This window comes from Oncorhynchus mykiss, chromosome 11, assembly GCF_013265735.2.
Source record: "Oncorhynchus mykiss isolate Arlee chromosome 11, USDA_OmykA_1.1, whole genome shotgun sequence".
Taxonomy (NCBI): Eukaryota; Metazoa; Chordata; class Actinopteri; order Salmoniformes; family Salmonidae; genus Oncorhynchus; species Oncorhynchus mykiss.
The window spans coordinates 3,724,772-3,742,691 of record NC_048575.1 but is presented as its reverse complement, the minus strand read 5'-3'; the positions used below and the strand labels follow the sequence as shown (position 1 = coordinate 3,742,691).

Genomic DNA, 17,920 nt, shown 5'->3' with positions numbered 1-17,920 from the left:
AGGACACACTGAATAGACCTCTACTCTGGTAGCCCTGAGGACACACTGAATAGACCTCTACTCTGGTAGCCCTGAGGACACACTGAATAGACCTCTACTCTGGTAGCCCTGCGGACACACTGAATGGACCTCTACTCTGGTAGCCCTGAGGACACAATCTGGATTAAACTCTACTCTGGTAGCCCTGAGGACACACTGAATAGACCTCTACTCTGGAAGCCCTGAGGACACACTGAATAGACCTCTACTCTGGTAGCCCTGAGGACACACTGAATAGACCTCTACTCTGGTAGCCCTGCGGACACACTGAATGGACCTCTACTCTGGTAGCCCTGAGGACACACTGAATAGACCTCTACTCTGGTAGCCCTGCGGACACACTGAATGGACCTCTACTCTGGAAGCCCTGAGGACACACTGAATAGACCTCTACTCTGGTAGCCCTGAGGACACACTGAATAGACCTCTACTCTGGTAGCCCTGAGGACACACTGAATAGACCTCTACTCTGGTAGCCCTGAGGACACAATCTGGATTAAACTCTACTCTGGTAGCCCTGAGGACACAATCTGGATTAAACTCTACTCTGGTAGCCCTGAGGACACAATCTGGATTAAACTCTACTCTGGTAGCCCTGAGGACACACTGAATAGACCTCTACTCTGGAAGCCCTGAGGACACACTGAATAGACCTCTACTCTGGTAGCCCTGAGGACACACTGAATAGACCTCTACTCTGGAAGCCCTGAGGACACACTGAATAGACCTCTACTCTGGTAGCCCTGAGGACACACTGAATAGACCTCTACTCTGGTAGCCCTGCGGACACACTGAATGGACCTCTACTCTGGTAGCCCTGAGGACACACTGAATAGACCTCTACTCTGGTAGCCCTGAGGACACACTGAATAGACCTCTACTCTGGTAGCCCTGAGGACACACTGAATGGACCTCTACTCTGGTAGCCCTGAGGACACACTGAATAGACCTCTACTCTGGTAGCCCTGAGGACACACTGAATAGACCTCTACTCTGGTAGCCCTGAGGACACACTGAATAGACCTCTACTCTGGTAGCCCTGAGGACACAATCTGGATTAAACTCTACTCTGGTAGCCCTGAGGACACAATCTGGATTAAACTCTACTCTGGTAGCCCTGAGGACACACTGAATAGACCTCTACTCTGGTAGCCCTGAGGACACACTGAATAGACCTCTACTCTGGTAGCCCTGAGGACACAATCTGGATTAAACTCTACTCTGGTAGCCCTGAGGACACAATCTGGATTAAACTCTACTCTGGTAGCCCTGAGGACACAATCTGGATTAGGGGGAAGGGGGAGGAAGGAGGTAAACATACAACACTAGGGGCAGTTAGATTTTTCGTGTGTCCACGTGTGTGTGTTTCTCCATGTGTGTCCATGTGCCTGTGTGAGTGTATGTGTGTGTCCGTGCCCATAGTTACCTGAGGTGGTCGTTCAGGTATGGGTTCATTGCGGAGGGCTTGCAGGGCCTTCGTGGCGGCGTTGTGACGGGCTGCCTGGCGAGTCCGGCCCTCTCCAATAAACTCATTAGTGCCCACAGACAACTGGACATAGAAGATCTTTGGAACTGGGTAGTGGTACCTGGGATGGAAGTAGAGATAGGTGGGGGGGGGGGGGGGGGGGGGGGGGGGGGGGGGGGGGGGGGGGGGGGGGGGGGGGGGGGTAGAGAGAGAGGGAGAGAGAGAGGGATAGAGAGTGAGGGGGGGAGTAGAGAGAGAGAGGGAGAGGGAGAGAGGGGTAGAGAGACCGAGAGAGGTGGGGAGAGAGAGCGAAAGAGAGAGAGAGAGCGAGAGAGATAGAGAGAGAGAAAGAGAGAGAGAGAGAAAGAGAGAGACCGAGAGAGGTGGGGAGAGAGGGGGAGTAGAGAGAGGTGGGGAGAGAAAGAGAGAGATAGAGAGAGAGAGAGAAAGAGAGAGACCGAGAGAGGTGGGGGGGGTAGAGAGAGAGAGAGAGAAAGAGAGAGAGAGAGAAAGAGAGAGACCGAGAGAGGTGGGGAGAGAGGGGGAGTAGAGAGAGAGGGGGAGAGAGGGGGAGTAGAGAGAGAGGGGGAGAGAGGGGGAGTAGAGAGAGAGAGAGAAAAAAAAGGCCTTTGATTGTTCTGGGGCTTTAGTGAAACCTGGTAGACTACAGCAGTCAGTCTGTAAAGCCTGGAAGAGACGAGAGTGATTTTGCTGATAGCAGCCATTTCATAGAATGATCTAGTGTGCCTAATGACTGGGACGTGTACTTGTTATCCTAAACTTAGTTGAATGCACTGACTGTTCAGTAAGTTACTCTGGATCAATGGTAGAAAGCTCCTTCCTTGTTGTCGTAAAATAATGCTGCTCAGCCATTGGCTCACAGGTAACCGAAAAAGAGTTGAGAAAAGCAGACGAATTGAATTACACCTGTAAACACGAAGACAAACTAGAAAAAGAAGAGCACATCTGTATGGAAACCGAGGTTGGGGTCAAACCCATTTCACGTCCAAAGGTAAACCAAATTCCAAGAGAATTGGAATTTCCAGTGTAGTTCCTGACTCGATAGGGAATGTAAATGGAATTGATCCCAACCCCGAGGGAGAGAGGGAGGGAGGGGTTGGGGTCTCTCAAAATGGCGGCGGAAGAAATGGCAGCAGTTTTACGGGCGCCCAACCGATGGGGGGGGGGGGGGGGGGGGGGGGGGGGGGGGTTCGTGTTATTTGTAACTTAGACGAAGCGCACCTCGGAGTAGACAAAGAGCTTCTGGATATCAGGACAGCGATCACTCACCTCGGATTAGACAAAGAGCTTCTGGATATCAGGACAGAGAGCACTCACCTTGGAGTAGACAAAGAGCTTCTGGATATCAGGACAGAGAGCACTCACCTTGGAGTAGACAAAGAGCTTCTGGATATCAGGACAGAGATCGCTCACCTCCGATTAGACAAACATTTTTTCTACAACAAGGACGACGCACAAGACTTTCTCCAAACACCCGACAGTGCCGACATCCACGTTAACTGCAAGAGGAAACGACGCAGGTACAGAGGACAAAGAGCCGGGTGCCTGGTCAGGCGTCTGGGAAAGCTGCCGTTACCGTCAATATTACTCGCCAAAGTGTAATCATTGGACAATAAACTAGACGAGGTAAGATCACGAATATCCTACCAACGGAACATTAAAAACTGTAATATCCTATGCTTCATGGAATCGTGGCTGAATGACGACATGGATATTCAGCTAGCGGGATACAGGCTGCACAGCCGCGAGCTGCCCAGTGACACGAGCCTAAATCACTTCTATGCTCGCTTCGAGGCAAGCAACACTGAGGCATGCATGAGAGCATTAGCTGTTCCGGATGACTGTGTGATCACGCTCTCCCTAGCCGACGTGAGTAAGACCTTCAAACAGGTCAACATTCACAAGGCTGCGGGGCCAGACGGATTACCAGGACCTGTACTCCGAGCATGTGCTGACCAACTAGAAATTGTCTTCACTGACGTTTTCAACCTCTCCCTGTCTGAGTCTGTAATACCAACATGTTTCAAGCAGACCACCATAGTCCCTGTGCCCAAGAACAGAAAGGCAACGACGAGACAGCCTATAGGGAGGAAGTCAGAGACCTGCCTGGGTGGAGCCAGAATAACAACCTCTCCCTCAATGTAACCAAGAGTAAGGAGATGATTGTGGACTACAGGAAAAGGAGGACTGAGCACGTCCCCATTCACATCGACTGGGCTGTAGTGAAGCAGGTTGAGAGCTTCAAGTTCCTTGGTGTCCACATCACCAACAAACTAACATGGTCCAAACACACCAAGACAGTCTTGAAGAGGGCACAACAAAGCCGATTCACCCTCAGGAAACTAAAAAGATTTGGCATGGGTCCTGAGATCCTCAAAAGGTTCTACAGCTGCAACATCGAGAGCATCCTGACCGGTTGCATCACTGCCTGGTACGGCAACTGCTCGGCCTCTGACCGCAAGGCACTTCAGAGGGTAGTGGGTACGGCCCAGTACATCACTGGGGCAAAGCTGCCTGCCACCCAGGACCTCTATACCAGGCGGTGTCAGAGGAAGGCCCTAAAAATTGACTGTTCTCTCTACTACCATATGGCGAGCGGTACCGGAGTGCCAAGTCTAGAGCAGAAAGCATTACACGAGTAATACAAAGCAGAAAGTATTCCTACCCAATAAAACAATAATTAAAATTATTCCTAACAAATAAAATCATTACAATAATTATGAAAATGATTCTTACCCAATCGAATCATAATATTATAATAATAATGTATAGTATTCTTACCCAGCAGGATGTGGGCGGAGACAACAGAACATAAATCATAAGCAAGCACACACATCCATCCACCCACCCACACCCACACGTAACCAACCAACCACCCACCCACCCAACAATCCACCCACCCACCCAAACACCCACCCACCCAACAATCCACCCACCCACCCACCCAACCATCCACCCACCCACCCACACATACGTAACCAACCAACCACCCACCCAACAATCCACCCAACAATCCACCCAACAATCCACCCACCCACCTACACACACACGTAACCAACCAACCACCTACCCACCGACCCAACAATCCACCCAACAATCCACCCACCCACCCAACAATCCACCCACCCACCCACCCAACCATCCACCCACCCACCCACACATACGTAACCAACCAACCACCCACCCACCCACCCAACAATCCACCCAACAATCCACCCACCCACCTACACACACACGTAACCAACCAACCACCCGCCCACCCACCCAACAATCCACCCACCCACCCAAACAACCATCCATCCATCCACCCACCCAAACGTAACCAACCACCCACCCACCCACCCACCCAACCAACCATCCATCCACCCACCCAAACGTAACCAACCACCCACCCACCCAACCATCCACCCACACACATTGTGTGTGTTTGAACTGAGTCACAGTTCAAAGTGGACGGGATTGGTTCCTCCACTGAGTCACAGTTCAAAGTGAACGGGATTGGTTCCTCCACTGAGTCACAGTTCAAAGTGGACGGGATTGGTTCCTGCACTGAGTCACAGTTCAAAGTGGACGGGATTGGTTCCTGCACTGAGTCACAGTTCAAAGTGGACGGGATTGGTTCCTGCACTGAGTCACAGTTCAAAGTGGACGGGATTGGTTCCTGCACTGAGTCACAGTTCAAAGTGGACGGGATTGGTTCCTGCACTGAGTCACAGTTCAAAGTGGGCGGGATTGGTTCCTCCACTGAGACACAGTTCAAAGTGGACGGGATTGGTTCCTGCACTGAGTCACAGTTCAAAGTGGACGGGATTGGTTCCTCCACTGAGACACAGTTCAAAGTGGACGGGATTGGTTCCTCCACTGAGACACAGTTCAAAGTGGACGGGATTGGTTCCTGCACTGAGTCACAGTTCAAAGTGGACGGGATTGGTTCCTGCACTGAGACACAGTTCAAAGTGGACGGGATTGGTTCCTCCACTGAGACACAGTTCAAAGTGGACGGGATTGGTTCCTCCACTGAGACACAGTTCAAAGTGGACGGGATTGGTTCCTCCACTGAGTCACAGTTCAAAGTGGACGGGATTGGTTCCTGCACTGAGACACAGTTCAAAGTGGACGGGATTGGTTCCTCCACTGAGACACAGTTCAAAGTGGACGGGATTGGTTCCTCCACTGAGACACAGTTCAAAGTGGACGGGATTGGTTCCTCCACTGAGACACAGTTCAAAGTGGATGGGATTGGTTCTTTCATGTACAAGTAGAGAACTCTGCATCTTCTACTAGAGCTTCATAAAGGGAGACGTTGTGTCTGATGACAAAAGGCTGGAAGCTGCTATGAACTCAAATGGTGAAACAATCTGCTACCTGCCTGCTACCCAAATGGCAGCCTATTCCCTATATAGTGCACTTCTTTTGACCAGCGACCTGTGATATTTGGGAGGCAGACGCAGTCTCTAATTTCTGTATCCCAGCCTGAGAGAAACGGCTAATACTGACAACTCTTGTCAACACATTTCTATTTCTCTGACACTCCGCCCTTCTCCTTCCTCACCAGCTCTCTCCCTCTCCCTCCCTCCCTCTCCCTGTTCCTCTCTCCCTGTTCCTCCCTCCATCTCCCTGTTCCTCTCTCCCTCTCCCTGTTCCTCTCTCCCTCTCCCTGTTCCTCTCTCCCTCTCCCTGTTCCTCCCTCCCTCCTTCTGTTCCTCTCTCCATGTCCCTGTTCCTCCCTCCCTCTCCCTCTCCCTGTTCCTCTCTCCCTCTCCCTGTTCCTCTCTCCCTGTTCCTCTCTCCCTGTTCCTCTCTCCCTGTTCCTCTCTCCCTGTTCCTCCCTCCCTGTTCCTCTCTCTCTCTCCCTGTTCCTCCCTCCCTCTCCCTGTTCCTCCCTCCCTCCTTCTGTTCCTCTCTCCATGTCCCTGTTCCTCCCTCCCTCTCCCTCTCCCTGTTCCTTTCTCCCTGTTCCTTTCTCCCTGTTCCTCTCTCCCTGTTCCTCCCTCCCTGTTCCTCCCTCCCTGTTCCTCTCTCCCTGTTCCTCCCTCCCTCTCCCTGTTCCTCTCTCCCTCTCCCTGTTCCTCTCTCCCTGTTCCTCCCTCCCTCTCCCTCTCTCCCTGTTCCTCTCTCCCTGTTCCTCCCTCCCTGTTCCTCCCTCCCTGTTTATCCATCACTCTCCCTGTTCCTCTCTCTCTGTTCCTCCCTCCCTCTCCCTGTTCCTCTCTCCCTCTCCCTGCTCCTCCCTCCCTCTCCCTGTTCCTCCCTCCCTCTCCCTGTTCCTCTCTCCCTGTTCCTCCCCCCTCTCCCTGTTCCTCCCTCCCTCTCCCTGTTCCTCTCTCCCTCTCCCTGTTCCTCCCTCCCTCTCCCTGTTCCTCTCTCTCTGTTCCTCCCTCCCTCTCCCTGTTCCACTCTCCCTGTCCCTCTCTCCCTCTCCATGTCCCTCTCTCCCTGTTCCTCTCTCCCTCTCCATGTCCCTCTCTCCCTGTTCCTCCCTCCCTCTCCCTGTTCCTCCCTCCCTCTCCCTGTTCCTCTCTCCCTCTCCCTGTTCCTCTCTCCCTGTTCCTCCCTCCCTCTCCCTGTTCCTCTCTCTCTGTTCCTCCCTCCCTCTCCCTGTTCCTCTCTCCCTGTCCCTCTCTCCCTCCATGTCCCTCTCTCCCTGTCCCTCTCTCCCTCCATGTCCCTCTCTCCCTGTCCCTCTCTCCCTCTCCATGTCCCTCTCTCCCTGTTCCTCTCTCCCTCTCCATGTCCCTCTCTCCCTGTTCCTCCCTCCCTCTCCCTGTTCCTCCCTCCCTCTCCCTGTTCCTCCCTCCCTCTCCCTGTTCCTCTCTCCCTCTCCCTGTTCCTCTCTCCCTCTCCCTGTTCCTCCCTCCCTGTTCCTCCCTCCCTCTCCCTGTTCCTCTCTCCCTCTCCATGTCCCTCTCTCCCTGTTCCTCTCTCCCTGTTCCTCCCTCCCTCTCCCTGTTCCTCTCTCCCTCTCCCTGTTCCTCTCTCTCTGTTCCTCCCTCCCTCTCCCTGTCCCTCTCTCCCTGTTCCTCTCTCCCTCTCCCTGTTCCCCTCTCCCTGTTCCTCTCTCCCTCTCCATGTCCCTCTCTCCCTGTTCCTCTCTCCCTGTTCCTCTCTCCCTCTCCCTGTTCCCCTCTCCCTGTTCCTCTCTCCCTCTCAATGTCCCTCTCTCCTACCCCTCCTCTGTTGCCTCCCATCTTTCTCCATATTTCTTGCTTCTCTTGTTCTCTTTCTCCCTCATTCCTTCATCTTTCCCAGTCCAGCTGGCTGTTGGAGTGAGTCAGTGTTTCTCTCCCAAAATTCACCAGAGTTCTCCGCCACCCCACAACCCCCCCCTGATCTCTCTTATGATCACACAAACACACCCTTTCTCTCTCCCTCTCTATCCCCTGTCCACAGGGGCCTTTCCCAGGGCGGGGTGGGTCTGCCTGGCCCTCTCTTCTCACGTCATGCGTGGCCCTAGGGCCTCAGAGGAAATGCCAAGTGCAACATGGGCCAAGGCCAGGAGGACAGCATCCCAAACTGTACCCTATGGCCAAGGCCTGGAGGACAGCATCCCAAACTGTACCCTATGGCCAAGGCCAGGAGGACAGCATCCCAAACTGTACCCTATGGCCAAGGCCAGGAGGACAGCATCCCAAACTGTACCCTATGGCCATCCCAAACTGTACCCTATGGCCATCCCAAACTGTACCCTATGGCCATCCCAAACTGTACCCTATGGCCATCCCAAACTGTACCCTATGGCCATCCCAAACTGTACCCTATGGCCAAGGCCAGGAGGACAGCATCCCAAACTGTACCCTATGTCCAAGGCCAGGAGGACAGCATCCCAAACTGTACCCTATGGCCAAGGCCTGGAGGACTGCATCCCAAACTATACCCTATGCACTACACAGTGAACACATTTTATCCGGAGCCCTACGGCCCCTGACTTGGCAGAGGACTGAGGAGCTGGAAGGAGAGGAGAGCAGCTGGACCGGAGGAACACACCACTGCACGGGTTCTACAGGTGCTGAGAGAGGGAGAGAGAGTGGGAGGGAGACGGAGGGAGAGAGAATGGGAGGGAGGGAGACGGAGGGAGAGAGAGTGGGAGGGAGACGGAGGGAGAGAGAGTGGGAGGGAGACGGAGGGAGAGAGAGTGGGAGGGAGGGAGACGGAGGGAGAGAGAGTGGGAGGGAGAGAGTGGGAGAGAGGGAGACGGAGGGAGAGAGAGTGGGAGGGAGGGAGACGGAGGGAGAGAGAGTGGGAGGGAGAGAGAGTGGGAGGGAGAGAGTGGGAGGGAGAGAGAGTGGGAGGGAGAGAGAGTGGGAGGGAGAGAGAGTGGGAGGGAGGGAGATGGAGGGAGAGAGAGTAGGAGGGAGAGAGAGAGAGAGAGTGGGAGGGAGAGAGAGTGGGAGGGAGAGAGTGGGAGGGAGAGAGAGAGAGTGGGAGGGAGACAGAGGGAGAGTGGGAGGTAGAGAGAGAGCGCGAGGGAGGGAGAGAGTGCTTTGGCAATGTTAACACATGTTTCCCATGCCAATAAATCCCCTTGAATTGATTTGAGTGGTTATCTCCACCCTGCTACCATACAGCCGGTAAACGCAAGTATTTCCCGTGACTGTGCCTCAAAACCAAATGTTTTCCTGGTCCACCCTGGACTAGAACAGCCTCTATGACCAGGTCCACCCTGGACTAGAACAGCCTCTATGACCAGGTCCACCCTGGACTAGAACAGCCTCTATGACCAGGTCCACCCTGGACTAGAACAGCCTATATGACCAGGTCCACCCTGGACTTGAACAGCCTCTATGACCAGGTCCACCCTGGACTTGAACAGCCTCTATGACCAGGTCCACCCTGGACTAGAACAGCCTCTATGACCAGGTCCACCCTGGACTAGAACAGCCTCTATGACCAGGTCCACCTCTACAAGGAAGCAGTGCCCACCTTCGGCCCGGACCCTAAAGGACATCGCTCTGAAACGCAACACTCTCCCTCCCACTGCCCCTCCTGCCAACCCCATGCCCCCCACCACCGCAAAGAGGGCCTCAACATGGAAGTCACACATACGCCCAGCTAGTAAGCGGGCAAACAGGCCCAACCCCCACTCTTACACTAGCCCAAGCCAATGGCATGTACCAGATGCTCAGCAGGCTCTGCTCACACTTACTGGTCTGAGGCCAAACTACACAACCAACAACATTGGACACTTCATGGAACACAAAGCCTTCACTATCTCATCCTGGAATATCCCAGGCCTGAGGTCATCTGCCTTTGGCCTAAAGAGCAGGAACCTGGACATCACCAAAGAAATCGGTAATACAGACATTGTCATCCTGCAAGAAACCTGGTATAGAGGAGATGGACCCACTGGTTGTCCTCTAGGTTACAGAGAGCTAGTAGTCCCATCCACCAAACTACCAGGTGGGTGGTATAGAGGAGATGGACCCACTGGTTGCCCTCTAGGTTACAGAGAGCTGGTAGTCCCATCCACCACACTACCAGGTGGGTGGTATAGAGGAGACGGACCCACTGGTTTCCCTCTAGGTTACAGAGAGCTGGTCGTCCCATCCACCAAACTACCAGGTGGGTGGTATAGAGGAGATGGACCCACTGGTTGTCCTCTAGTTTACAGAGAGCTGGTAGTCCCATCCACCAAACTACCAGGTGTGAAACAGGGAAGGGACTCAGGGGGTATGCTAATTTGGTATAGAGCAGACCTTACTCACTCCATTAAATTAATCAAAACAGGAACATTTTACATTTGGCTAGAAATTCAAAAGGAAATTACCTCAACAGAGAAAAACGTCCTCCTGTGTGCTACCTATATCCCCCCACTAGAATCCCCATACTTTAATGAAGACGGCTTCTCCATCCTGGAGGGGGAAATCAATCATTTCCAGGCCCAGGGACATGTATCAGTCTGTGGCGACATACAGTTGAAGTCGGATGTTTACATACACTTAGGTTGGAGTCATTAAAACTAATTTTTCAATCACTCCACAAATTTCTTGTTAACAAACTATAGTTTTGGAAAGTCGGTTAGGACATCTACTTTGTGCATGACACAAGTCATATTTCCAAAAATTGTTTACAGACAGATTATTTCACTTATAATTCACTGTATCACAACTCCAGTGGGTCAGAAGTTAACATACACTAAGTTGACTGTGCATTTAAACAGCTTGGAAAATTCCAGGAAATGATGTCATGGCTTTAGAAGCTTCTGATAGGCTAATTGACATCATTTGAGTCAATTGGAGGTGTACCTGTGGATGTATTTCAAGGCCTACCTTCAAACTCAGTTCCTCTTTGCTTGAAATTATGAAAAATCAAAATAAATCCGTGGGAGCAATTTCCAAACACCTGAAGGCAGGTACCACGTTCATCTGTACAAACAACAGTATGAAAGTATAAACACCATGGGACCACGCAGCCGTCATACCGCTCAGGAAGGAGACGCGTTCTGTCTCCTAGAGATGAACGTACTTTGGCATGAAAAGTGCAAATCAATCCCAGAACAACAGCAAAGGACCTTGTGAAGATGCTGGAGGAAACAGGTACAACAGTATCTGTATCCACAGTAAAACTAGTCCTATATCGACATAACCTGAAAGGCCGCTCATCAAGGAAGAAACCACTGCTCCAAAACCGCCATAAAAATACCAGACTACGGTTTTCAACTGCACATGGGGACAAAGATGGTACCTTTTGGAGAAATGTCCTCTGAACTGTTTGGCCATAATGACCATCGTTATGTTTGGAGGAAAAAGTGGGAGGTTTGCAAGCCGAAGAACACCATCCCAACCGTGAAGCACGGGGGTGGCAGCATCATGTTGTGGGGGTGCTTTTCTGCAGGAGGGACTGGTGCACTTCACAAAATAGATGGCTTCATGAGGGAGGAAAATTATGTGGATATATTGAAGCAACATCTCAAGACAGAAAGTTAAAGCTTGGTCGCATATGGGTCTTCCAAACGGACAATGACCCCAAGCATACTTCCAAAGTCGTGTCAAAATGGCTTAAGGGCAACAAAGTCAAGGTATTGGAGTGGCCATCACAAAGCCCTGACCTCAATGCCATAGAAAATGTGGGGGCAGAAATGAAAAAGCGTGTGTGAGCAAGGAGGCCGACAAACCTGACTCAGTTACACCAGCTCTGTCAGGAGGAATGGGCCAAAATTCACCCAACTTATTGTGGGAAGCTTGTGGAAGGCTACCCAAAACGTTTGACCCAAGTTAAACAATTTAAAGGCAATGCTACAAAATACTAATTGAGTGTATGTAAACTTCTGAACCACTGGGAATGTGATGAAAGAAATCAAATCTGAAATAAATCATTCTCTCTACTATTATTCTGACATTTCACATTCTTAAATCAAGTGGTGATTCTAACTGACCTAAGACAGGGAATTTTTACTAGGATTACATGTCAGGAATTGTGGAAAAACTGAGTTTAAATGTATTTGGCTAAGGTGTATGTAAACTTCTGACTTCAACCCAGAGTAAGCCCACTGACACCCCTATCAGATCACAGAAAAATCACTCTCTACTTGAACAGAGCAATACTCAATCATGAGGCATCAAAGCCCCCCCAAAATAGGCAACAACAAACAAAATAGTACCCGCAAAACACCAGTCTCAACGTCAACAGTGAAGAGGCGACTCCGGGATGCTGGCCTTCTGGAGGAGAGGTGGAGAAGGAGACGAGAGGACACCGACAGTTGTGAATCTGATGCAGCCGAAGATCTACTGCCCCTTTACCTGGGAAAGCACCAAGCTACTGTCCCCTTACCTGGGAAAGCACCAAGCTACTGTCCCTTACCCGGGAAAGCACCAAGCTACTGTCCCTTACCCGGGAAAGCACCAAGCTACTGTCCCTTACCCGGGAAAGCACCAAGCTACTGTCCCTTACCCAGGAAAGCACCAAGCTACTGTCCCTTACCCAGGAAAGCACCAAGCTACTGTCCCTTACCCAGGAAAGCACCAAGCTACTGTCCCTTACCCAGGAAAGCACCAAGCTACTGTCCCTTACCCAGGAAAGCACCAAGCTACTGTCCCTTACCCAGGAAAGCACCAAGCTACTGTCCCTTACCCAGGAAAGCACCAAGCTACTGTCCCTTACCCAGGAAAGCACCAAGCTACTGTCCCTTACCTGGGAAAGCACCAAGCTACTGTCCCTTACCTGGGAAAGCACCAAGCTACTGTCCCTTACCCGGGAAAGCACCAAGCTACTGTCCCTTACCTGGGAAAGCACCAAGCTACTGTCCCTTACCCGGGAAAGCACCAAGCTACTGTCCCTTACCCAGGAAAGCACCAAGCTACTGTCCCTTACCCAGGAAAGCACCAAGCTACTGTCCCTTACCCAGGAAAGCACCAAGCTACTGTCCCTTACCCAGGAAAGCACCAAGCTACTGTCCCTTACCCAGGAAAGCACCAAGCTCCCTTACCCAGGAAAGCACCGAACATCAGACAGGGACGTTGGACCATCGAAGAGGCGTAAATATGATGAGAACTACATTGTTTTGGGGTTCACTTATATTGGGAGTAGTGCCTTTCCTCAGCCACAGTGTGTTATATGTGCTACAGTACTATCTCACAACTCAATGAAACCTTCACTCTTTCATTAACATTAACAAAGACAACACAGACTAAGAAGTTGGAGCTCTTTTCTGTCTGCATGAACAAAGACAACACAGACTAAGAAGTTGGAGCTCTTCTCTGTCTGCATGAACAAGAACAACACAGACTAAGAAGTTGGAGCTCTTCTCTGTCTGCATGAACAAGAACAACACAGACTAAGAAGTTGGAGCTCTTCTCTGTCTGCATTAACAAGAACAACACAGACTACGAAGTTGGATATCTTCTCTGTCTGCATTAACAAGAACAACACAGACTAAGAAGTTGGAGCTCTTCTCTGTCTGCATGAACAAGAACAACACACAGGTCTTTCCATCATTGTATGATTGTTTTGTGTGCAAATGAACTCAATCTCACCGACGATGTCAAATGTGATAAATAGCGAAGCACCTGAGTGAGTTGGATGTGCAAATAAGCGGTACTTTCCCGAGACGGACGACACAAACCACTGGATTTGTTATCCCTTTCATGCCCTGCCTCCAGTCCACTTATCGACATCTGAACAAGAGAGCCTCATCAAAATTGCAACAAGCGGTTCTGTGAAAACGTTATTTAATCAGAAGCCACTGCCAAATTTCTGGATTGGGCTGCGCTCAGAGTATCCTGCCTTGGCAAATCGTGCTGTTAAGACACTGATGCCCTTTGCAAACACGTACCAATGTGAGAGTGGATTCTCGGCCCTCACTAGCATGAAAACTGAATACAGGCACAGACTGTTTGTGGGAAATGATTTAAGACAGACTCTCTCCAATACAACCCAACATTGCAGAGTTATGTGCATCATTTCAAGCCTGGCCCCAGCCTGAAAGAGACTGCTGTGGATGCATGGCTCCCAGCCTGAAAGAGACTGCTGTGGATGCATGGCTCCCAGCCTGTGGATGCATGGCTCCCAGCCTGAAAGAGACCACTGTGGATGCATGGCTCCCAGCCTGAAAGAGACCACTGTGGATGCATGGCTCCCAGCATGGCTCCCAACCTGAAAGAGACTGCTGTGGATGCATGACTCCCAGCCTGAAAGAGACTGCTGTGGATGCATGGCTCCCAGCCTGAAAGAGACTGCTGTGGATGCATGGCTCCCAGCATGGCTCCCAACCTGAAAGAGACTGCTGTGGATGCATGGCTCCCAGCCTGAAAGAGAGCGCTGTGGATGCATGGCTCCCAGCATGGCTCCCAGCCTGAAAGAGACTGCTGTGGATGCATGGCTCCCAGCATGGCTCCCAGCCTGAAAGAGACTGCTGTGGATGCATGGCTCCCAGCATGGCTCCCAACCTGAAAGAGACTGCTGTGGATGCATGGCTCCCAGCCTGAAAGAGACCGCCTCAAGTGGCTGATCAGCTCAGTGGGTCTCAGGCTGTGTCCCAAACTGTACACATACTTTAGACCAGGGCCCATAGGTCTTATTGCCACTCGGGACAACTAGTTTAGTCTCCCCTAACCACACAATAACACTACCACCTCCTCCTAACTTCATTGTAGGTGAGCTATTTCTGTCTGACGATTGAAGGAAATTGATTATCCTGAATTAGCTATGCTGTTAATTGAGGCTTGGAGGCTGGTTCTCGGTTTCTCTGCCTGGTGTCACTGTGGGAGGCCCGACAAGGGAGAGTTTGGGAAGGAGGGAGAAGGATGTAGGAAGGGACAGAGAGACAGAGAGGGGTGGAGGGAGGGACAGAGAGAGGGAGGGAGGGACAGAGAGGATGGAGAGAGAGACAGAGAGGGATGTAGGAAGGGACAGAGAGAGGGAGGGAGGGACAGAGAGAGGGAGGGAGAAACAGAGAGGAGGGAGAGAGAGACAGAGAGGAGGGAGAGAGAGAAGGAAATAGAGAGAGAGAGAGAGAGAGAGAGAGAGAGAGAGAGAGAGGAGAGGGACAGAAGGAGAGAGGAAGCGAGAGAAAGGGAGGGAGACAGAGAGAAGAGAGAGAGGGAGGATAGAGACAGAAGGAGAGAGAGATGAGAGAGAGAGAGAGAGAGAGAGAGAGAGAGAGAGAGAGAGAGAGAGAGAGGAGAGAGATTGGGAGGGAGACAGAGTGAGAGAGAGAGACAGAAGGAGAGAAACAGGGGGGAGACATGGAAGGAGAGAGAGAGATAGCGAGGGGGGAGGGAGGAAAAGAGAGAGAGAGGGAAGGACAGACAAAGAGAGGGAGAGAGAGAGATGGAGAATAAAAGCGAGGGGGAGGCCCATCTGGGCAACGTGGGAAAGTAAGCTGCTTCCACACAGGAAGTCACGCAAACACACAACACAGAGTGGTGTAGCAGGCTCAATAAACATTGTCGAGAGGTACGTCTGGTCTGCATTAAGGAGGATCCACAATGGGACACCTAGTGGGAGGGTGTGGAGAGAACAGGCGCTGTGGATGTGTGAGAGAGATAGAGAGAGTTTCTATGACTCAATCAAACGATGTCGTCAGCAGCAGGGAGTAATTGAAGTTGAAGACTTCCTTGTAGCTTTAATGTGCTTTAATGTGGCTCACAGTGGTGGACACAGACACACACGACAGACATCCTGAGTGAGTGTAACGCCCTCTGGAAGGTAGGGGTAACCCCCTACCATCCCATGGCTGGGCCTCGGAGGACGTAGTCCCACCCACTGGGGAGCCAGGTCCAGCCAATCAGAATGAGTTTCCCCCCCCAAAAAAAAGGGCTTTATTAGAGACAAAAATACTCCTCAGTTTCATCAGCTGTCAAGGGTGGCTGGTCTCAGACGGATGTGGAGGTCTTGGTCTGGCTTGGTTACACCCCTCGTCCACACGACGACATACACGTGGTCCCACACTCAGGCCGGGTGGACATCCTGCTGAATTCTGTGGTCTGGCTTGGTTACACCCCTCGTCCACACGACGACATACACGTGGTCCCACACTCAGGCCGGGTGGACATCCTGCTGAATTCTGTGGTCTGGCTTGGTTACACCCCTCGTCCACACGACGACATACACGTGGTCCCACACTCAGGCCGGGTGGACATCCTGCTGAATTCTGTGGTCTGGCTTGGTTACACCCCTCGTCCACACGACGACATACACGTGGTCCCACACTCAGGCCGGGTGGACATACTGCTGAATTCTGTGGTCTGGCTTGGTTACACCCCTCGTCCACACGACGACATACACGTGGTCCCACACTCAGGCCGGGTGGACATACTGCTGAATTCTGTGGTCTGGCTTGGTTACACCCCTCGTCCACACGACGACATACACGTGGTCCCACACTCAGGCCGGGTGGACATCCTGCTGAATTCTGTGGTCTGGCTTGGTTACACCCCTCGTCCACACGACGACATACACGTGGTCCCACACTCAGGCCGGGTGGACATACTGCTGAATTCTGTGGTCTGGCTTGGTTACACCCCTCGTCCACACGACGACATACACGTGGTCCCACACTCAGGCCGGGTGGACATACTGCTGAATTCTGTGGTCTGGCTTGGTTACACCCCTCGTCCACACGACGACATACACGTGGTCCCACACTCAGGCCGGGTGGACATCCTGCTGAATTCTGTGGTCTGGCTTGGTTACACCCCTCGTCCACACGACGACATACACGTGGTCCCACACTCAGGCCGGGTGGACATCCTGCTGAATTCTGTGGTCTGGCTTGGTTACACCCCTCGTCCACACGACGACATACACGTGGTCCCACACTCAGGCCGGGTGGAAATCCTGCTGAATTCTGTGGTCTGGCTTGGTTACACCCCTCGTCCACACGACGACATACACGTGGTCCCACACTCAGGCCGGGTGGACATCCTGCTGAATTCTGTGGTCTGGCTTGGTTACACCCCTCGTCCACACGACGACATACACGTGGTCCCACACTCAGGCCGGGTGGACATCCTGCTGAATTCTGTGGTCTGGCTTGGTTACACCCCTCGTCCACACGACGACATACACGTGGTCCCACACTCAGGCCGGGTGGACATACTGCTGAATTCTCTAAAACTGGCAACAGTTTTGCTATGCGATAGGGGCGTGACATCATAGTATAGTTCATCTCAGAGCCTATAGCAAGGCAGAATAGGAGTGTGACATCATAGTCGAGTTAATCTCAGAGCGTATACCAAGGCAGGATAGGAGTGTGACATCATAGTCTAGTTAATCTCAGAGCCAATACCAAGGCAGGATAGAAGTGTGACATCATAGTCTAGTTAATCTCAGAGCCAATACCAAGGCAGGATAGGAGCGTGACATCATAGCCCATTTAATCTCAGAGCCAATACCAAGGCAGAATAGGAGTGTGACATCATAGCCTAGTTAATCTCAAAGCCAATACCACGGCAGGATAGGAGCGTGACATCATAGCCCATTTAATCTCAGAGCCAATACCAAGGCAGAATAGGAGTGTGACATCATAGCCTAGTTAATCTCAAAGCCAATACCAAGGCATGATAGGAGTGTGACATCATAGCCCATTTAATCTCAGAGCCAATACCAAGGCAGGACATAGAAACCCAATAATCTATTGATAAAGTAAATATTAAAAACAGTATTTTGCAGGCCATGGCCAAGTGCCAATAGTTCCAAATTATAACAATAAGGGCGTTACTGTCACCATAAAGGGTGAATGGAGGAGTTCTCCAGGAGTTTGAATCTGTTCACACACAGTTTTAGGACAGGTCTGATTTATAATGGAAAACATGCGTAGGTATGGCGTATGCTAAGTTAATAAACATCAATATATTTGTACGTGCGTAGACTGTTCAGAAATGTAGTGTGAAATTTACACAACGGTTACAAATGAGGCCCCTGGAGAAATGAACCCCGGATGTTTCATCAGAACACCTC

At 51.5% G+C, this 17,920-nt stretch overlaps 1 protein-coding gene across 4 annotated transcripts in view; it reads right to left on the bottom strand.

Moving 5' to 3' along the window:
* Window positions 1-17,920, bottom strand: part of stau2 (staufen double-stranded RNA binding protein 2) — a 277,260-nt gene that overhangs the window by 218,442 nt on the left and 40,898 nt on the right. For all 4 annotated transcript variants that reach the window (XR_005034534.1, XM_036934668.1, XM_036934669.1 and 1 more), the window contains exon 6: window positions 1,466-1,625. Coding sequence is in view for 3 of the 4 variants with exons in the window: in XM_036934668.1 (XP_036790563.1) it covers window positions 1,466-1,625 (160 nt within the window). In the remaining variant the exon portion in view is untranslated. The remainder of the gene's footprint in view (window positions 1-1,465; window positions 1,626-17,920) is intronic.